The sequence below is a fragment of the Neofelis nebulosa genome, chromosome 2 (genome assembly GCF_028018385.1).
Source record: "Neofelis nebulosa isolate mNeoNeb1 chromosome 2, mNeoNeb1.pri, whole genome shotgun sequence".
Taxonomy (NCBI): Eukaryota; Metazoa; Chordata; class Mammalia; order Carnivora; family Felidae; genus Neofelis; species Neofelis nebulosa.
This window is the reverse complement of record NC_080783.1, coordinates 203,448,546-203,470,883: the sequence shown is the minus strand read 5'-3', so window position 1 is coordinate 203,470,883 and position 22,338 is coordinate 203,448,546. Positions and strand designations below refer to the sequence as shown.

The following is a 22,338-nucleotide window of genomic DNA, read 5'->3' as shown; positions in this document are numbered from 1 at the left end:
ATAAAATTGAACCCAATACTGGGACGCCTGGGTGCTTCAGTCAGTTGAGCGTCCAACTCTTGATTTTTGACTTGGGTCATGAGCTCATAGCTGATGAGATAAAGCCCTGTGTCAGGCTCTATGCTGACAGTGCAGAGCCTGCTTGCTTGGGATTCTCTTTCCCTCTCACTCTGCCCCTCCCCAGCTCGCACATGTGCACACGCTCTCTTTTTCAAAATAAATAAACATTAAAAAATTCAACCAATGAAATAAAGTTAAATGTGTACGTTTAAAACAAAAAGTTGAACCAATATCTTAATTATGTGTCTGCACCCAAGAAAATATTGATAGCATCATCTTTAAGGAAACCAAACATTTAGGGGCGCCTGGGTGGCTCAGTCGGTTGGGCGTCCGACTTCAGCTCAGGTCGTGATCTCGTGGTCCATGAGTTCGAGCCCCGCGTCGGGCTCTGTGCGGACAGCTCGGAGCCTGGAGCCTGCTTCCGATTCTGTGTCTCCCTCTCTCTGGCCCTCCTCCCACTCTCACTCTCTCTCTCAAAAATAAATAAACGTTAAATTAAAAAAAAAAGGAAACCAAACATTTATTTTAAGCTATTATGAAATGACCATTTAAACAAATGTTTAATCTTTTTTTAAATATCGCATTTATCTCTGACCTTGTCTCACTGTATGTAATTAGGGAGACTTCACTGTAAAGAGTGTCTGTTGTACACACAAAAAGGGTGAATAACAATGAAAGGAGGTGGTCTCGATTTCAGACAGGACTTCTGTTTCTTGGATGCTTTTGCTTAAAATCCAACAGCCAAATGAGGAAACTGTAAAAGCAAAGCAAACAGATGAGCCCTTAGACTTTTGAAATGTGGACACATACTGAGTCTGGTCTTTGGAAACTTCTATTTGGACCAAAATGCTGTCTCATCACAAAGATCTTAGAAGGTCTTTCATAAAATCTGAATTGGAAGAGCTCTTCGATAGACCTTCATTCTCAGAGCTCTTTGCACAAGTCGTGGATACACGGTGGTCGGCTTTTGTTTGAATGTCTCCAGTGACGGAGGACACACTACCGTACAAAGCAATTCATTCCGTTTTGCAGACAAGTTCAACTTGTTCGGCATTTACACAGCATTGCCCACTGGGCCTACTTAAATTCTTTGGAGAAGCATAGAAAAACATCGTTTTCTTTTTCTCCATGACAGTCTTTGAAGTATTTGAAGATTGTCTTTAGGTCCCCGTTGGGTGTTCTCTTCTGCAAGCTGAAAATACCAAGTTGTTTGGTTGTGCCGTGTCACGCCCACCAGACATCACTGCGTGTTGAGTAACCTGGATCACAGAATTCTAGAACTGGAAATCCGAGGAGCTAACATTTATGGGGCGTTTTTTTTTTATGGATCCGTGTGCTGTCGTTTCCCACACGGTATCTCCTTTAAATCCTACAACAATCTAGTGAGATACTGCTATCACTCTCTCCATTTCAGAGATGGGGGCACTGAAGCTCGGAGAGACCCCAGGACAAGAGGTGGTGGAACCCAGATCTGCCTCCAGAATGTGGAATTTGAGCCCATTTTACAAAGGAAGAAACTGCCCCAGAAAAGGAAAGTGACTTGCCTGAAGGCACTAGCCTGCCACTGAGGGAGCTAGGACTTGAATTCAGATCCACCTTCCAGAACAATGCTCTTTTTCAGGGGCCTCTCCAGGAGAGGAGTCAGTTGGCAGGCTCCTAATCTGTTTTCCTACTTTGCTCTAAAAACCGCCTCTCCTCATTTTTGTTGAACAAGCATTTGTTGGATCCTTACTGTGTGTCTAGAACATTTATTTTAATGGGAAGCTGGGGTGATACCCGTGCGACAAGGCTAGGTTTCGAGAATTTTACAAAACAGCAGGAGGAACTCGTAACACATTCTGAGGTATTTTCATGCTAAATCGGTGGTGGTGTTTGTATTTCTTGGCAATGAAATCATGTTAAAAATAAGCTGCAAATACTTGTTCAGAAGCCAGTGGATGATCTTCGGCATACTTGCACTCGTTTCAGAATCCATTCTACAAGCTTAAACTTAACTTTACTCGACTCTCAAACATTATCTGTACCATTTCCCCACTGAAACTTCTGGGAGCTTCCAGCTGCCTGAAGGGTAAGTCAAGTGGCTCTAGCCTACCTTTCATCCTTCCCTTCACCAACTCTCTGCTGAGCCAGATGGCCTCATGCTTCTCCTGTTCCCCTTGCTTGCAATGTCTTTCACTTCCTGTCACTTACCCAAATCCAACACAACTCCAAGCTCCATTTTCCCTGACCTCCCCAGACTCAGGATCCTACCCTCCTCTCCTTCTTCCAGCAGCTACTGCCAGGATCACGAACTCCGTTCTGAACAGAGCTATGCACCTAGAAAGATCCAGTCCCTCCAAGGGCTGAAAGCCCTAGTTTCTCTGAGATGCCCTCCTCCCCCACAGTACCCAGAACGGGGGCTTGCCTGCGGCAGACTCACAACAAAGCTATTTTCTGCAGAAAGGTTAACTGTGGGATTAATTTGAATAAGTGGATGTCAGTGAGTCCTTGTGCTTTGGAAAGCACAAAATAAAATCCACGGGTTATTGAAATTAAAAGTTGAAGGAAGGAATTTACTCTCTTAGTGAAGGCACAAGCCAATGAAGTCTTGTGTTATGAACTGAATTTTTGTAAATCAGTATCTGAGTTAGGATTATTGTCATCTACAGGAAGACAGGGGATTAGTATATGCAGTTTCTTGAGACCTAGAACTGTATTTTGTTTAGATTCGTCTCCCTGGCTCTCCACCCAAGAGCTCTGTCATAGATCAGGTAATACTTTAAATGGAATTAATTAGTGAATAAGTGATCAATTAATAATAGAACCATCCGAGGATGAGATGGGGGACCTCTGGGGAATAGCGAGTACCCCAACCCCCAAACCTCCAGGCATGGTCTGGGCAACCAGCAGAGGAATGTCCCTTCCAACCCCCAGGAGTCTGGTTCCCTGAAGTGCATTAGGAGATTCAATAATGTTTAAAATCCTTTTTGGATGGTTTACAAAAAAAAAAAAAAAAAAAATCACCCCTGGATTTATCAGCTTTGGAAGTTTGAATTCTTGCCTCTTTAATGGATATTTGGCTTTTCAAATGAAAGCTGTGTTATACTGCTGAGTAAATGGCTCTACTCAGCTGTAAGAAACTAAATCAGAATAGCGGGGCGAGAAGTGACTGTCCTCCAGCAACTGCCACAACACACACACACACACACACACACACACACACACACACACACACCCGTGCTGTGTCTTCGGAGCCAGACACCAGTTCAATTCCTCCTTTTCCATTTACTTACTAGCTCTACCATTTTGGACAAGTTACTCCTCATCTTCGAGACTGGGATCCTTACTCTTGGGCACGGTTATTGCGAGGATAAAAGTCAGATAATGTTGAAAAGCATCTAGCACAAAATCGGACACCGGAGGCTTATGATAAACGGTATTAGGCTTACGCATTCCTTTGTGGTGGGTTAACCCCCCGTTTCACGTTCATGTGCTGCTTTGCATTTTACAGAATGTAGTTACGGACATTATGACCTCTCGTTTGGTCTCCCAAACAACCCGGTGAGGTAGAACAAAGATTACCATCCTTATTTTACCAGTAAGAGAGGTTGAGAAACTGGCCTACGTGACACCCTGCAGAACTGGTCTCCATTCATTATTCCATCTCGCCCACTGCCGCAGTGGCCAGTGTGAGGCGGGGTTCCTCAGATTTCCTCCATTTAGTTAGCAAATGTTGATTGCAACTCAAATAATTGAGCTGGACATTTGTCCTGTTTGCGGCATATCTGGTTAATCAGCAGAATGCTTGGCGTATAGTAGTTGCTCAATAAATACTTGCCCAATGAATGGCTGGATTAAACCAGTTTTCTGAGTAACTCTTTCACTAGATCACCCTGCTGCCGCCAGAGGGGCAGGAACCCTTGCAGGGACTGGGAGAGACCAGCTGGAGGGAAAAGCTGGTACGAGATGAGACGCTTTACAAGCACCCACGTAATGGGTGACTCTCAGAATAATTACGCTGGCGAAAAGATGCCAAAGAATGTTCCTTGTGATTCGTTTTTATAAAACTGTAGGAAATGTAAACCAATCTATTGGACAGAAGGCAGTTAGGTGTTTGCCTGGGGACGGAATGGGGTGGAGCGGGGAGGGAGTAGTTTCAAAGAGGCATGAGGAAACATGGTGGTGACGGTTTTATGGGCATATAAATATGTTTAAATGTATCATATTATTTTAAATATGTGTTTGCTGTCAGTTACACCTCCATAAAGCTGAAGAGGAAGAGAAGGAAAGAGAAGCGAAGAAGGGAGGAAAAGGACAAGAGGCCGGTTCTCCTTTTTGCCTCTACAAATGCTAATGCCAAGGCGCATCCATAATAAGGCTGGTTCTCTGTCCCTTTCGTGATCAGTATCTTGGCATGCCAGGTGGAGAAAGGATCGGCCTGGGACTCAGGAAGCCTGGTTCCTGTCTCTGCCACTCACAATGGGTATGATGTTGGGCGTTAGCCTGACCTCTGTCGGCCCCAACCTCCCATTTATAGTTTTGCAAGTTTGCCCACTCAACCTCAGCATCAAATGGAAGTTACCTAAGGTGACACATATCAGAGTTCTTAACCAACCGAGCCACCCAGGCGTCCTACACATATCAGAGTTCTTAGTGAAATGTGAGAGTGTAGGTCAAAGGGAGGATGACAGGAAATGAGCCCTGACCCTCTTCCTAGCCTAGTCATGAGAACAAATGCGACACGGAACACAGCGACCCACAGCAGCGGCTGCATTGTTTGAGCTCTCTGTTCTTTGGCTGAATGATCCCAGACTCCTATAGTATGTTTTCTTGTGTCCACTGGCTATAATTTATCAAGAGTTGTGTTCTAGATCAAGCTGTGCCACACACTCACTCGAGAACTTGAACAGCCATGGTTCCACTCAGTGTGTCTGTCAAATGAGGGGAATAGATTTGTTGGCCCCTGCAGGCCTTCTGGCCCTTGCCTTGCAGGATCCTATCACCTTCCTGTCAAACTACTTGCCCACTTTGACGACTCCAGATGGGAGAAGGGTGGCCAGACTCCAGATGGGAGAAGGGTGGCCAGCGGCCATTCTCACATCTCTGACCTTCGGTGACCTTGAGGCATCAGGGAAATGGTAACCTTTACCACCTCCCCAGCCCTCACCAACACATGTATACACACACGCACACACATTTTGTTTTTATTTTGTTCTCCAAACACCGAGTCAACCTATAAACAGATATACCAGGTATCTTTTTGAGTTCATTCACTCAAAATCTATGACATTAGGTTAAAAATCTTACCTCCCAGAAAGCTTGGTCATCAAAATATTTAGATACATGAGGTCCTCTCCATATTTTGAGGTTTAAGACCAAACCTGTTAAAATTCAAAATTACATGTTAAACATTTTGGGAGGGCACAGCATTTGTTATCTCAAAATTAATAAAAATATCCTATGCCAGGTATGGTTATCTCCACAAAAATCCCTTTTTCTTCTACAACCAGGAGACAGACAAATTGGAGTGCTGTCCTTCCTGGACCAGCTTAGTTAATTCTATAAACACCTTTTAAAGGAAACTGGCAAGTGCAATTATATCTCCAAAGGATTAAGATGACAGTGAGAGGTATGCAATAGCCACGGATCTGACATGCTTCCCAAGATGGAATAGAACATGGTGCCCCTACCTAAAAGTGGATCCATTTAGAACACAGGAACTACCATGGACAGCAACTCCAATTAGGTGGCCCTGTAGGTCCTGCGTCACCAGCTCCAATAAACTCTCCATGACCTCAGCTCAAGATTCCACTTGTTAGTTAGGAAAGTAGTTTATACCAACTTGCTTTTGTGCCTGCTCGTCTCTCCGCCCATCCCGCCCCTGCCCAGAGAGCTTGGCCCTGTGCCTTCCTCCAGCTGCACAAAGTTGGCCGAATTTCCCAGGATACATGAAGTGACTGCTCACCTTTTTTCTTTTTTTTTAATGTTTATTTATTTTTGAGAGACAGACAGAATATGAGCGGGGGAGGGGCAGAGAGAGAGAGGGAGACACAGAACCTGAAGCAGGCTCCAGGCTGTCAGCACAGAGCCTGACACAGGGCTCAAACTCATGAACTGTGAGATCATGACCTGAGCTGAAGTCAGATGCTTAACTGTCTGAGCCACCCAGGCGCCCCTTATCTGTGTATTTTTAATGATGATCGGCCCTCATGCATTAAATATTAAGATTAACAAGAGTAGGCATGTACTTAGTCACATTTTCCTTTTGTAGGGCACATCTTTAACTGATATTGGCATGTAGGAGGCAACCAGCACCCTTCATTTAGCTAGAATTACTCAGAAACGATCTCTAACACCTACATGAACTTTCCAGATAGCTGATGAAAATCCATTCAAAATATGCTATATTTTCGTGTCTTATGAGACAACACTAAACACATTTAGACTTTTTTTTTAATCGGAAATATTGCTAGGAACATCCATTTATGAAATGCACTATATAATGCAGAGAAAGTATATAGCTGTTGGGGTTGTTGGCTTCTTCTCTCAGCAGCCCAAGCTTTACATGTTCTAGTGTCTGGCTTAAAGAATCTTTCTTCTGTTAGGCTATCTACTTTGACCTCTAACTTCTACCAGTGTGCCTTAGTTCGAGAAAACTATCCCACCTCTAACCTGCCATTTCTAATCTGCCTGAATTCAGAAACCCAATAACCATGCTTGATAGGATCGTTTCTTTTTTATTATTTAAAAAAATTTTTACTGTTTATTTATTTTTGAGAGCGAGAGAGAGAGAGAGTATAAGCAGGGAAGAGACAGAGAGAGAGGGAGACACAGAATCCAAAGCAGGCTCCAGGCTCAGAACTGTCAGCACAGAGACCAATGTGGGGCTTGAACTCATGAATGGTGAGATCATGGCCTGAGCCGAAGTTGGACACTTAACCAACTGAGCCACCCAGGTGCCCCCATAGGATTGTTTCTTAAGTAAATGTAGACAGGCCCCAAATCAGGGGCCTCTTGACAAGTAAAATGCTTGACTTTAGGGAGTCAGGTGCCATCTTGGCTGCTTAGTGGCCTCTTTCCCTTCCATTGTTCACATTTTTCTTATTCACCAGCTTTCTTATGTTCAAAGCTACATGAAAAGAGGGATGCTCATTGGTCTTGACTCCTAAAGGAACACTGTGTCTTTTCCTCCATTTTCTTTTTTGACTCCAGTGAAGCATTAAAAAAAGGCCCTCCCAGGGGTTTTACAAGACAGTGCACATCAGTGTCATTTTGTGAATACTAGTGACGATGGTGAATGGTGTCATAGTCCGGGTGAAGGTTGCCAGATAAAGTAATCTAGGATGCTCAGTTAATTTTGAATTTAAAAAACGGGTGCCTTGTATTTTCACTCGCTAAATCTGGTAACCCTACTCAGGATTGGACTGCCACCACAGATGGAACGCAGACTTACAGAGGGAGGCATTTTTCTCATCTGTATTTAATCTCCTCGACTCTGATGAAAGTTGAGGCCAGTTGGTATATTAAAGTGATTCTAGTCAGTCTTGCTGTCTAAAATCACCCAGGCAATTCCAAAAAGTACCTTCATATTTGTTTTGGAGCACAAAAGAATCCCAATGATTAGCTACCACGGTCCTTTCATTTTACAGAAAAGCCTCCCAAGGCCCAGGCTCAGAGAGAGTAAACCGATATGCCCAAGGCCATACAACTCTTTTACGTCTGTTAATGCTATTTTCTCTCTTATTTGGCATTCATTCCCTGCTTAGGGAAACAATATATGAATGTCCAACCAATAAAGCTGTTTGCTTGTTGAATAAAGGTGAGCAGTTCTGGACAGAAAGCATCTTTTCACCTAGCATATAAACAAGACTGGCAAATTAGTAACTCCCTGAGGTTCTTCGCTATTCTGTCATATTGCAGGAGCAAAAGCATACTTCAATCCTCTGTTTAAAGATTTCTAATGGCTTCCCATCTCAGAATTGTCTCGCTCCTTATTACCACTCTGTTCTCAACCCCTGCCACTCTCCCTTTCACTATATCCATATCAGCCACCCCGAGCATTCTTTGCTCTTGCCTCAGGGCCTTTGCACTTGCTATCCCTTTTCATGGAATGTTCTTCTGCCAAATAAACACGTGGGTGGTAGGTCTTGTTCCCTCTCTCTGTTCAGGTTTCTGCTTAAAGGTCAACTTATTAGATAGACCTTTCCTTCCCATGCTTTTTTTTTTTTTTATGTTTATTTATTTTGAGAAAGAGAGAGAGTGCGAGCAGGAGAGGGGCAGAGAGAGAAAGGGGAAAAGAGGGAATCCCCAAGCGGGCTCCACGTTTAGCACAGAGCCCCAGGGCTGGATCCTACAACCATGAAATCAGGACCTGAGCAGATATCAAGAGTCAGACACTTAACCCACTGAGCCACCCAGGGGCCTCACCCTTCCTCCCCTTCTAAAAGAGTACCCCACCCTCACACTGACTCTATGCTCCTCTACCCTGAGTCTCCGACATAGCAAATACTCTACGTCTTCGTTTATTTATTGCCACCCCCTCCACTAGAATATCAACCCCATGGGATGAGGGAACTTGTTTTGTTCACTGTTGTGTCCCTAGTGCCTAAGAATAGTGTCTGGCTCATAGTAGATGCTGAATAAATATTTGCTGAACGAAATAATACTTTGAGTATTCTCAGGGAATAAAGGTAAGCTTTTTGGCCTAAGGGTTTCCTTGGCTTTATGCACAAAATTGGGTGAAGCCACCAGCCCTGGGTTCACAAGTTTGCAGTGTCGCCACTCACCCCTACTTACAACCTCAGGAAAGTCTCTTAACTTTCTCTGGCCCTCAGAGTCCACACCTACAGCAAGCGGCCTCTGAGGGCCTTTCCCATGCTGAAATGATGTGATTCTCTTGTTGTTGTTAATCAAGGTCTGAGTGGTTTGCCCCATTTGGCCGGAGCTGAGGGGGTTCACAGAGAAGGGGATGGGTATACGCATCCAGCCATGGGGCAGGTGCACTCTGGCCCTGAGGCCTGTGCCCTGCACCATGGGAAAGCAGGGTGGTCTCATACTTACCTGTCAGAAGACCAATTAGCAGACCCATAGCCATGGCCAAGCTCAGTGCCCCAATGTCCAAGAGCAACTGGTGGTTAATCCTAGAAATGACAAAGCAGAATATAGTCACATTCAGGCATCAGACTGCAGAGATCAAAAAGGACTGTCTGCATCAGTAATGATGCTGTCAGGAAGGGCTACCAGAAGAACAAACGTCCTCTCCCCTGGCAACACATTCCCCTGTCACATTCCTGCAAAGCCACACAGACATGTAAGAAGGGAAGGGGGGATTCTAAGATCCTCTTTGGCTTACTTCAATTCTCAGAACCCATGGCTGATGAACTTGATCAGGAGGCAGAAAGCCCAGGTTCATGTTCAAGGACCGTCACTAGCTGCATAATCCTAGGCAAGTCACTTAACCTTTCTGAGCCCCAAGTTTCCTCATAGGCAATTAAAGATGAGAGTTCTCTTTCCATCAGGACAACGCGGAGCATAGCTTGGCTATAAGGCTCATCTCCCCTGCCCACCCCTGTTGAACATACTTCCCTGTCCTCCCTCCTTCAAGACAACCCCGAGACCTCGCTTTAAACTACTAAGTGGCCTAGCAGGACATCCATATGACCTTACAATAGAGAAACATTTCTTAAACAGAACATGCAAATGTAAAGGGAACAATGATAAACTGAACTGTATTAAAATGGAGAACTTCTGTTCATCAAAAGACACCATTAAGAAGGCAAAAGATAACCTACAAAATGCGAGAAGATATTCATGACACATGTATGTGACAAAGGCTCTATAACCAGAATTCCTACAAATCTATAAGAAAAAGACAGAACAGCACAACAAAAAAAATGGGCAAAATAACTAAAGAACTTGGAGAGACATTTCACAAAAAAAGATATTCAAATGTCCAAAAAGCATATGAAACGTGCTCTATTTAATCAGTTATCAGGGAAATTAAAATTAAAATGATAAGTTTGAGTGGGTGGCTCAATTAAGCATCCAACTTCAGCTCAGGTCACAATCTCACAGCTCTTGAGTTCGAGCCCGACATAGGGTTGTCTGTTGTCAGCACAGAGCCTGCTTTGGATCCTCTGTCTCCTCTCTCTGTCCCTCACCCACTAGTGCTCACACACGTGTGATCTCTCTTTCTGAAAAATAAACATTAAGAAAATAATAATAAAATGATAAATTTGATGCCTAGGAGCACCCAGGGGGCTCAGTCGACTGAGCACCTGACTTCTGAGCATCTGACTTCACCTCAGGTCATGATCTCACAGTTCATGGGTTCAGGCCCTGCGTCGGGCTCTGTGCTGACAGCTCCGAGCCTGGAGCCTGCTTCCGATTCTGTGCCTCCCTCTCACTGCCCGTCCCCCACCCACACTCTGTCTCCTTCTCTCAAAAATAAATAAACATTAAAAAGTAATAATAATAAATGGGGTGCCTGGGTGGCTCAGTCTGTTGAGTGCCCGACTTTGGCTCACGTCATGATCTCTTCGTTCATGGGTTCGAGCCCCACATCAGGCTCTGTGCTGACAGCTCAGAGCTTGGAGCCTGCTTTGGATTCTGTGTCTCCCTTTATCTCTGCCCTTCCCCCATATGTGCTCTGTCTCTCTCTCTCTCTCAAAAATAAATAAACATTTAAAAATTAAAAACATTTTAAAAATAATAATAATAAAATGAGAAAGTTTGATGCCTAGGAACACCTGGGTGGCTCAGTTGGTTAAGCGTTTGACTCTTGATCTCAGTTCAGGTCTTGATCTCAGGGTTGTGAGCTCAAGCCCTGCGTCGGGCTCCACACCATGTGTGGAGCCTACTTTAAAAGAAAAAAAGATAAGTTTGATGCCTAAATGGAGAAAATTAAAAAGAAGAAAAACATGAGGTGTTAGAGAATATATAGGGTAAGGGGAACTCTCGGGTGCCACAGGTGAAGAAACCGGCACAGACTATGGTGGAAAACTGGAAGTTTCCTCTAAAAGGGATCATGGGAATACTGTGATCCAACAATTCTGCTTCTAGGCATTTGCTCAACAGAAGTGCATTTGTATGTTCTAAAAAAAAAAAAAAAAAAGTGCTAGAATGTTCATGGCGGCAACACTAGAATATTCGTAATAGCTCCAAACTGGAAAGAACCCAAATGCTCATCAGTAGTGGATACATAAATTGTGCTGCATTCATACAATAGAACACTGATTTTAACTGTGTTTCTTGGATTCAGTATTTGTCTACTTGGCACTCATTTATCACTGGGCCCAACTAACAGCCGCAATTGTTTACTCCTCTCTCTCCACCAGTCAGCTTTCACGGGAGTGCAAAATTCATATTATAACCCGCCCAAGCACAAACTCTAATATATGCTTTCTCTTCCTGCCCAGCCGGAGACCTCCCCCCACTCATTACCCCACCACTACAAACCCAAAGACATAGTCTCAGTTCCAGACCCTCTCTCCCTCTCTCTCTCTCTCTCTCTCTGCTGCCCGGTCCCTGCGTGTGATAAGGTTTTGCAGTCAGAGTTGACTCACAGAGATGTGCTAGAGCCCGCTCACAGGGTGGGTTGCACGGGCTGTGTTCTCAACCCTTCCTAAGTGTACCCGCTCAGTGACAGCCCCTTGATGGCTTGCAATTGGCCACAGAAGGGAGTATTTGCACCACTGCAGTCAGGGCTTTGTTTGTTAATCCTTTAGCAGCACCCCATTGGTCAACCGGCCTTTGTTTTCCTGTTCTTTGCTATAGGCCAGCGGTCTCCAACTGGTTTATGGGAGAATCACCTAGAGGGCTGGGTGGAAGACAGATTGCCGGGCTCCCATGGCCAGATCTCTTTAAATTTTGCGGGGTGAAGAGAGAGGGGGGCAGGGGAGAGAATCTCAAGCCGGCTCTGTGCTGAGCGGGGAGCCCCACGCCGGGCTGGATCCCATGACCCCGGGATCGTGACCTGAGCCAAAATCAGGAGTTGAGCACTTAAAAGCAACAGCCACCCAGGCGCCTACCTCATCACCAGATTTCTAACCATGCAGGTCTGGGGTAGGGTAGGATTTACTGCTCTAGGAGAGCCACAGAATCACAGACTTAGGAAGCTAGAAGGGCCGGTGGCTCTGAAGTCACAGATTGGTCGCCCCAGAGCAGAATTTGGCCCACACGATGTGTCTTGACGATTTTGAATCTTTTGCCAATGCTTGGGAGTGTAGGTGCATAGCTCTGGAGTTTTGGCTTCTCTTGAAAAGTCACATCTGGGGACACTGAGCCTTGGTCCCCACGCAGTTATGGTCACCTGGTGCTGAGGAGCAACTTCCCACTGTTTTCCAGCCTCCCCTCGCTGCTCCCATTTTTTGACCTTACCGGCCCGGCCCCAGCAGGCACCTGAGCTTTACAGAGGGGACTCAGAGGCCCAGAGAGGGGAAAGGATTTGCTGAGTTGCACAGCTGTTAAAACAGTGGCAGACACACCATCGGAGCCCCACTGAGGTGTCTCCCCACCTGGAGATGGGCTCCAGCTAAGTGACTTAGGGCAGATCACTACCCCACACGTATCATTTCTTGGAATATGATAATACCTCACAGGGTGGTCGTGAGGATTCCATGAGATGATGCATACGATGATTTTCGCGTAGTGAGTGCCTGGCATCTAGAAAGCTGTCAATCAACAGTGGCGATTGTTATCAGTACTATTACTGCGATCACTATATCAGTTCATCCGGAAAAACCTATCCCCGTATCATGCCCAAGTCACTTTTCCACTTTATGTGCGCCACGCCTGGAAGATACTCACGCAAGCCCCGGGAGGTGATGGCCAGGGCTCGGGTACGTGAAACCAGTCGCTGCCATCCGTTGTCTGGAGGACACAGGATCTGAGCCGAGTCCGGAGGCCCACGTTCCTGCCTCACAGTGAGACTTTGGCCAAACTCCTCCTCTCCCCAGGCCTCAGGGAGGGTTGTGCTTAGTGTTTTCTTACATGAAAGTATTACATCCTGGGGCGCCTGGGTGGCTCAGTCGGTCGAGCTTCCGACTTCAGCTCATGATCTCGCGGTTCATGGGTTTGAGCCCCGCGTCGGGCTCTGTGCTCAAAGCTCAGAGCCTGGAGTCTGCTTTGGATTCTGTATCTACCCCTCTCTCTGCCCCACCCCTGCTCGTGCGCGTGCGCGAGTGCGCGTGTGTGTGTGTGTCTCTCTCTCTCTCAAAAATAATCAACATTAAAAAAATGTTCAAGAAAAAAAGTATTAAATCCTTTTAACCACAAGGCGCCTGGCCTCAAGTCGCCTCCAACAACCCTAGGAGGGAATGCGCCATCAGTGTCTGCATTCATAATCAGGCTTAGAGAGATCAGGTAGCTTGCCTGCTGCTACAAGGTCAGAACAAGTCCGACTGCACAACACTCTTCCCCGCGACCCAAACCACCAGCGGCTGTGAAACAGACTCGGCTGGCTTGGCCTGATTGACCTGCTCTGTCAGGTCATCTGGGGGAGCCTCACACCTGTCTGCCTTTGCCCCGCCCCTAAGCTGTCCTTCCTGGAAAGCAGCCGCGGCCTGGAGAGGTAGGGGCTCTGCAGGGTTTACTAATCCATCTGCCGACAAATATTTGCTAAGGCCTGCTGAGTGCCCGGCTCTGAACACGTGTGCCTCAGCGAAGGGTGCTGGCAGGGGGCGCGTTTCACCCCGAGCTGAATGGGGGCGTGAAGGGGACGAGCCGAGTGACTCACATGGCAGTCTTGGTCTGGTCGACTTGATACGTGATCAGCACGATGTGGGCGATCTCTCCGAGGAGCCCCGGCAGGCCGAAGGTGTAGTACACGCCACCGGTGTCGTGGATCCCCAGCACGTGGTTAAAATACATCTAGAACAAGCGTCACATAAGCAGATGTACGTGCAGGACTGGGACTCTCCACCCGCGGTTTTCCGCAGATCCTTGGCCTCCAGGGCCACCCAAAGGGGGTAGGCATTGGGGCTCCCCTACGGAAGCACGTCTCGGACCTGCACGTGCCCGGGCATCACGCGGGGAGCTTGTTAGACCGCAGAGGTAGATACGGTGAGCCTGGGGCCCGAGATTCTGCATTTCTAACAAAGTTGCGGGTGATGCCAAGGCTACGGGCCCACTGACCAGCCTCTGGGAAGCAAGGGTCTAGCGCAGGCCTGATGACCCTGTGTTGTGAAAAGTCCGTCCTGTGTGTCGTAGCACGTTTAGCAGCATCCCTGGGCTCTCCCTCTAGATGCCAGGAGCATCCCCGCACAGTGTGTCAACCAAAAAATGTCCGCACATACTGTCAAGCGTCCCTGGAGGGGACGATGGTGGGTGACTGAGACCCACTGGTCTAGTCCAAACTTAACTGCCACCCCAAAGACAGCATGGCTAATGAGAAGAAAAGAATGTGACCACCCCTCCAGACTTATCCTCACCACTCCTTCCCCTCTGCCGCTGAAGCCTTCCAGGGGGCCATGAGCCAACATACGTGGATACAAATGCAAATTAGACAGGCCAGTTCCCTCCTGAGGATCCCCTTTGCTGTCAGAATAAAAACCCAGACTCCTCAACCTGCCCAGGGGATATACCTGAGTATCTCTCGTCTCTCAAGACTGTGGTGCCACCACACTCCCAGGTGAGCTCAATGCTTTGGTGTCTCTTCTCACCATTGAGCCTTTGAACACACTGTGCCTTCTGTCTGGAATACGTTGCCCCTCGCTTTGCCTGGCTAGTATCAGTCATCTGTCAACATGTGGCTGAGACACCCTCTGCTCCAGGAGGCATTTCCTGATCCGTCCCAGGCTGGCTTAGATGGGCTTCGCAGCAGCTGCCACGTGGTTGTGTGTTCATTTGTCCATTTCCCTCACTACCCTACAGCCCGGGAAGCAGGATCAATGTGAAAACATACATGCTGAATGAATGAATGAACGAACGAACGAAGGAGTGAATCATCTCTGAATCATTCCCCCAGTGACAGAGTCAAGGAAACAGGCACAGAGGAAGCAATGGACACCCAGCCTGATGAGAACTCGTTACGCAGTTTTTGGCTGTATGCTCCTCCTCTCAGAATCGGGCCTCAGAGCAGAAGAGCTACGAGACATTTATTCCAGTTCCAAAGGTGAAGAGCAGACTACTCACGGCTGGTCAGATCAAATTGTCGGTACATTTTCCCCTATCTTGGATTGAAACTGCCTCCCGGAATATCCACTGTTCATCCAAGTTCAGCTTCTTAAAAATCTACTCCTTTTTCTCCTCCCAAGCCTTCAAACCCATGAAGGGTTGTTGCTCCTAAATATTTCTCTTAGAAGCGTATTAGAACAAAGTGGCTATTATGGGGTATTTGGGCATTATTAGTAACTGCTGAGTATGGAAGGAAGAAAAGTCCATCTGCTTAGAAGAACTAAACAATCAGAAGTGGACATGGCCTGGATTGGCCCAGCGTCCCTCTTCTGGCTGCTGCCCTCCCCCCCTCATTCATGTGGCTCATGGGCAGCGGCCACATATGTATGTTATGCTCCAGCCCCCCCTACACCCCAGCCCAAGATAAGCACGCTGTCCAAGCTAAACCAAGGAGTCCCTTCTCCAGAACACTTGGGTATAGGGCCGAGAGATTCTACCTGGCTGCTTTCCTGAAGAGCAAGACTACATTCCACTATGTGGGTAGGAGAAGAAGAGGGGGAAGGAAGTCTACAGAGTGAGGTTAGAGCGGATATTCAGGAGAAGCAAAGAAAGAAGAAGAGCTGGGACTTCTTGGGCTCCTTACAACACTCCTGTCCCTGGTGTCAGCCATTCTTGGGTTCCCAGCAGCATATTCTAATATTCCCCCCCCCATGCCTGAGCAAACTTGAGTGGATTCTGTTAGTTGCGCCCCAGATCCTAACAAATGTACCATCCCACCTGGGTGGGTATCGCACCCAAGCTTTGAAGCCAGCCTGAGAAGGTGCCAGTGCCTGCCTAATGCAGCCCATGGCACTGCATGGCCCCACCATGCTCCCGGGGCCCTGCTGGCCTAAGGCACATCAGGGTGTTGGTTGCCCAGTTCTTACCGGCAGGCACAGGGCTCCTCCGGTGGAGATCAGTCCAGCCGTCAGGCCCAGCACCATGGCAAGCCAAGGAGAGCTGATCAGATAACACGAGGCACCCACAGCCACACCTCCGGCCAGTACCGCATTGTGGATATGATTCTGCAAAGAAACAGCTCGTGGGCGAGTGAAGCGAGGCACAGAGAGGACAACATCTCGCCCAGGGTTGCTTGGTAAGCTGGTAGCAAGCAACACCGTAATATCTTCCCTGCTTCACACCCCCTCCTCTCCATTGAGAGTCCATGACCTTCAGCAATTGTCTTAATCTTACTCCACTTCTCAGGCTCAGGGGGCAGGCAACCCGACTGGGAGGCACTGAACTTCAAAGCGCATCCCAGTCACCCTCGCGCTTGTTAGTGATGGGTCTCTGGCCACCTAAGCACTCGTGCTTCAGCTTTTCCGCCGGAAGAATGGAGTTTTAGCAGTACCTACTTAATACGGTTACGGTAAGATTAAATGAGTTACCACATGTACAGCTCTGAGCCCAGGGCCTAGCTAGCAGGGACCGTGAGTAAAGGCTCAAGAAATATAACCCATCATTATTGCTTTTACTATTTTTATCATTATTATTGGCTATTTAGTGATTCTGCCACTCTGTACCACTGGACCTAACGTCAGTAAGCTTGCCCTTGTGGGGCGCCTGGGTGGCTCAGTTAAGCGTCCGACTCTCGATTTTGGCTCAGGTCATGACCTTACGGTTCACGAGTACGAATCCCATGTTGGGCTCCACGCTGCTGGTGTGGAGCCTGCTAGGGATTCTCTCTTTCCCTCTCTGTCCCCCACGCACGCACTCTCTCAATATATAAATAAATAAAAAAAATAAGCTAGCCCTTGTTCCTGGGTCACATTTCGGCTATGTCCTTTGTTCCTCTAGAACAGGGGGGCGGTTCTTGCTACTTCCCTCTGCTTCCCTCCACTCAAACCAGGTCTTGGGAGATCTGGGCCCTGGGACCAGCTTCTGGCTTCTCTGACCTTCTGGCCACACTTGCCTCCCTAGATGCCCCCCCCCTTGTCTGAGCCTAGACTCCCTGTCACCATGGGGCTCCCCCAGAAGGACACTCATGCCTCTTAGTGTTTAACCTGTCATGGATGGCCACATTCTGTCCACTCCAGGCCTTGCTGTCTCTCTAGACTTTTTCCCATGTCCCCTGGCTGGTTGGGACATACCTGATCTTCATGGGAAACCGTTTTGTCTTTAGCTCTACCTTTTCACACGTCTCTTCCCCTCCCAAACTCACACACACAGACTCCCTGGCCACATTGGTAATAGCCAGTGATGTTTGCCATGGAGCACTTTATGAGCATGTTCTTGTAAGTCCCTCTTCACATATGAGCCAGTGTAGCTCCAAAGGTTTAAGTGGCTTAGCCAAGATCACATGGCTAAAGTAACATACTCCTTTACCTCTGATTCTATTCATTCCATTCTAGAAATTTCTTAGGGGAAGGGGAGAGACTGACTGATTCTATTCTAGCTGTTCTCTGCTGACTCTTCCTCATGGTGGCTGGCTTCAGTAACTAGCAGAAACAGGTTTCAAACTTATGTCTGTTTGATGTCAACACTGATAGATTTAATCACTCCCTGAAGACAGCCTTTGATCATTTCATGGTCTCTACACTGTAGTTCCCATTTTGATAAGCCAGTGCCCTTCCCCGATGCTCCGATGCTCCGTGACACTGCAGATAAGACTCTGTCACCCAGTGGGGCTAGCTCTGGGACAGGAAGTGTGAAGATGTCTCCAGCCTGCAAGACCCAAGTGCTCCCCAAGGGACAGCCCCCTCCTCACCATGTTGATCTTCCCTTGGGGGTGAGCCAAGGACGACACCGAGATGGCTGTCACCGCGCTGACCGCAAGAGCATAGTAGGTGTTGAACATGGCATTCTTCCTTTCGTTTGGAGAGTCCAGCAGCAGAGCAGAGTTGAAACTCGGCCAGAATATCCATAAGAAGAGGGTTCCTGGGGGCCAGAAAGGGTCACTTCCCAGAACCAGCACTCCTACTCCAAAGCCTGAGCCTGTGGGCGCTTCCTGGAGTGGGCAAGTCTCAGCCTGGTCACTTTCTAGCTTTGTGACTTTGGGCAAGTCATGTCTCCTCTGAATTCTCAGGTTGATAGGGCTCAACTAACACACTTTACAGGCAAAAAACCTAAGGCCCAGAGAGTTGAGATCACCAACCCCCAGGCCTCCTGAGTCTGACTTGTGATGGCCCAATGCTTATTTTGAGAACGTAATGTGCCAATTTCATTTGGCCTCATAGCTGGCTGTTGGGTCACCTGCTGCCCAGCTCACTGCCTGATTTCCTCCCAGCCTCTCCTAGGAGTCAGGGTTCAGCATTTCCGCTGCAGCTTTGCAGGATACACCAGTATGACCGTCCTCTTCCCCTCCCTGTCCCTCTCTCCACTGCTGGCCTCTGCTTTCTCCACTAATCCACTTCCCTCCCTTAACTTGAGGACAAAAGGATTGGGCAAACTGATTTAAACTCAAGTACATGAGTCTTCCCTCTCCTCTGGATATTAATGAAGGGCGTTGCCCTAGAAGGGATTGTGAATCCATTCAACACCACTCAGGGAAATGAGTCATCATGGAGGGGCTCCGAGGACCCTGAGTGGGTTGGTAAAGGAGAGAGAGATTTTTCCCCAGAGCCATCTAGGAACCTCTGGCTCACTCCAGGGGTGAGACCCCTACCCACCCACCCACACCCCACCCCACCCCACCTTGTCCTCACCCAGCATGCCAAACAAACTGGAGCTCTTTGCTGTCTGATCTTTCTCCATCACTCTCTCATGCAGAGGCCTCCGGAACCTCCAGGCCACCATCAGCCCAAAATAGGCTGCAAACACGTGGATGTGCATCATGTTGACGTGGTTGTCCTTCTGCAACAAAGGCAGTGAATGCCCACAGCCTCCGCCCATGGGCCCACCCCCGGGAGACGGTTCTGAGCTTCACCTTAGAGGTGTGACTTGGGAGTCCTGAGACCAGCATTTGGCGCTTAGCCAGGCCAGCAGTTCCCCTCTCAGAGGAGACCTGGGAGTAACCATGTACTTATTCCAGGGAAATTGCTGGTTGGCCTTATCAGTAGCTCTTACATGCTTTTGGCTGGGATCCACTTAGGTGAGGCAAAAAGCCACATGGACATGCGCCCCCACTGCTTCCTACTTTTGGCAGAATTGATGGAGAGGTGAGCAATATAAATTTTGCAGCATAAAGCAGCCAGACTTTATAATGCTGAACTAAAAGTCTTTAGTAAGTGCTAGACATACACTAAGTTTGCTTTATGAACATCCAAGTTAGTCATCCTTAATAACTCACTTAGTGGACCACTCGTAAGTCCTGTCAACTGTGCCTTCAAAGAAATATCCAGAACTGGCAGAGTTTTTACCACCATGCCTCACTGGCCCCACCTTGATTTAAGCCCGACCATCACCGCTACCCCAAACTATTGCAATAATCACCGTCCCCCTACTGACTCCTCTCCACATGGCAGCCAGAGCGACCCCGTGAACATCTCAGTCAGCACATGGCCATCTCTGTTCAGAATCTTCCAATGGTTCCTGTCTCGCTCAATGTCCACGTCCACGTTCTTGCTCTGACCTATAGAACCCTCTGTGACTTGCTTAGTCCCTAACCTCCCCGGCTTCACCTCCCGCTCCACTCCTGACACACTCTCACTCTTTCTCAAACCCACAGATATGCTCCCATGTCAGTCCCACTTTACACTGGCTTTTCCAATGCCTGGAATGCCAGGTGAAAGGAGTGAGCCACCATGGGGGTGCATTGTCTGGAGACAATTTAAAACAATAATAAAAGCAATTAAAAGCCTGTCTTTTTATTATCACCACGTGCCAACAATTCTAAACAGCGTGGGCAATAAAATACTCCTGGAAGAGGCAGGCCACTCCCACCGCCCTGCCCTTGACCTGCCCTTATACGCAGACACCCACGTGGCTTGTACACTTGCTGCCTTCACGTCTCTACTCAATGTTTTTTGTTTTTGTTTTTTTTTTTTTACTCAGGGAAGCTTTCCCTGGCCACCTTGTTAACATTTTATCCCTCTTTCAACTCTTCGTATCTCCTTTCCCATTTTATTTTTTCTCTGTAGTACTTAACGCTCTCTAACACGCGATACCGTTTGCCTATTTGATGGTTTATTGGCAGCCTTTCCCTCTGGAATGGAAGGTCCCCAACAGTTGCATTGCCTAAAAGACGCCCGGTACATAATAGACATGGAATAGACATGTGAAACGAACGAGTGAACGGGAAGGATACCTTCACACATTTCACTTACACAAGAAAACGAAAGTCTGTGATAGTCCCTTGTAAAAACTGTGTGAGGTCCCCCAGGAATCCAGGAACCACAAGTGAGGATTGTTGGCGTGGAATACTGTACCCACTTCTCGAGTTGCCTCCACTGAAACAGCTCTGGTTGCTGCCTCTGGTTTCCTCCTGAGTCTTTCCACTCAAGAACCCAGGCTGAGGTCACGATCTCGCGGTCTGTGAGTTCGAGCCCCGCGTCAGGCTCTGGGCTGATGGCTCGGAGCCTGGAGCCTGTTTCCGATTCTGTGTCTCCCTCTCTCTCTGCCCCTCCCCCGTTCATGCTCTGTCTCTCTCTGTCCCAAAAATAAATTAAAAAAAAAAAAAAGTTGAAAAAAAAAGAACTCAGGCTGAACTGAAGTTCCGAGGTGAAGCGGCCACCTCTCAAAATCAGTACTAAATCCTCCTGTGCACCATCGCAACTAGCGATTCAAAGCCGCAGAGAAGAGAGGAGAGGAGAGGAGATGGCTTTGAATAACTGCGGCCTTTTAAAACAATCATTACGAGGACCCTGGCAAAGCAGGCACAGGTTTACAAAGAACGGCACACAGCACACAACGCGCGTTGCAGCTCTGGGAATTTACCCCTTCTCTTGACTAGCCACGTGTTTACTCGGTGACCGCCTACGCTGGCTGCAGCTGATTGGCCCTGAGTAGACATGTGACCGCGGGAGCCAATCAGATTCTATCTTACTGGACCATAGACCTGGGACTAGCTGAGAGCAAAGAGAGCTGTTTCCTGTAGGATCTGGGCCTTAGAGGCGCATGAACAAGAGCTGTAGGAGAGGTACGTGGTCTCCACCAAAGAGAAAGCTGATGTGCACAGAAGTTGGATGTACAGGGAGGAACAGAACCCAGAGATGGAGAGCGTGAACTGCGTGGGGTCTTAAAGACTCCTCAGATCCAGTTCCAGTCCTGAGACTGGCTGCCACCCCTTGCCCTTGGTGGTCCTTATGTTAAATTCCCTTCGTTTTGTGTAAAAAAGCGCCAGTGCAATTTTCTTCCTTGAAAGTAAGGGGTGGGAATTAATCCTTGTAGTAAGCAGAGAGAAGCGGCAGAAAATGGAAGTATGCCTGGGTGAATCCCTGAGCCCATAGTGATCTAAATAAATAAACAAACAAGCAAATAAATAAAAGCATGAATGGGGAAGAAGAGAAAGTTCTTTCTTACAGCAGAACGGTAAGTAATGAATGTGGAAGGGAAGATGGAATCAGAAAAAACAATATGGGAGGGGGGGGGCGCCTGGCTGGCTCAGTTGGTAGAGTATGTGATTCTTGATCTTGGGGTTATAAGTATGAGCCCCACCTTGGGGTTTAGAGATTAGAGATCTCTAAATAGAGATTATTTAAGTAATACATAATTTAAGTAAACAGATTACTTAAAAATAAAGTCTTTTAAAAAAAGAAAAAAGGGGCGCCTGGGTGGCGCAGTCGGTTAAGCGTCCGACTTCAGCCAGGTCACGATCTCGCGGTCCGTGAGTTCGAGCCCCGCGTCAGGCTCTGGGTTGATGGCTCGGAGCCTGGAGCCTGTTTCCGATTCTGTGTCTCCCTCTCTCTCTGCCCCTCCCCCGTTCATGCTCTGTCTCTCTCTGTCCCAAAAATAAATAAAAAACGTTGAAAAAAAAATTTTTTTAAAAAGAAAAAAAATACTGGCAATCATCGTAGTACTGTTTCAGGCAAAAAAAAAAAAAAAAACAACATGCTAACATCAATGGGTGAAAAACATGGTAAGAAACAGGATATTATCTTCCCACAAGATGTTTATTAATTATAAAGGGGAAAACAGTAACTTTGCAGTGGAAGAGCCCGGCAGACATCATCTTAACAGGTGATCAGAGTTAACATCCTCAGTAATGGGACAAATTGACAGCATGTGTCTCTTGATTCTTTGCACTGAGTAGGACATAACATCACTTCC

At 47.5% G+C, this 22,338-nt stretch overlaps 1 protein-coding gene across 4 annotated transcripts in view; it reads right to left on the bottom strand.

Annotated features, from left to right (window-relative positions):
• Window positions 1-22,338, bottom strand: part of LOC131505256 (RH-like protein) — a 57,225-nt gene that overhangs the window by 19,145 nt on the left and 15,742 nt on the right. Inside the window, exons 4-10 of one of the 4 annotated variants that reach the window (XM_058718583.1) lie at window positions 18,837-18,984; window positions 17,900-18,069; window positions 16,080-16,217; window positions 13,775-13,908; window positions 9,100-9,179; window positions 5,347-5,420; window positions 602-814 (exon numbers count right to left, since the gene is read on the bottom strand). In XM_058718583.1, coding sequence (XP_058574566.1) covers window positions 788-814; window positions 5,347-5,420; window positions 9,100-9,179; window positions 13,775-13,908; window positions 16,080-16,217; window positions 17,900-18,069; window positions 18,837-18,984 — 771 coding nt within the window. In that variant the 3' untranslated portion in view covers window positions 602-787. Of the gene's footprint in view, window positions 1-601; window positions 815-5,346; window positions 5,421-8,309; window positions 9,180-13,774; window positions 13,909-14,621; window positions 14,905-16,079; window positions 16,218-17,899; window positions 18,070-18,836; window positions 18,985-22,338 lie in introns of those variants that run through there. The other 3 variants (XM_058718582.1, XM_058718580.1, XR_009258335.1) reach the window with 3 other exon arrangements.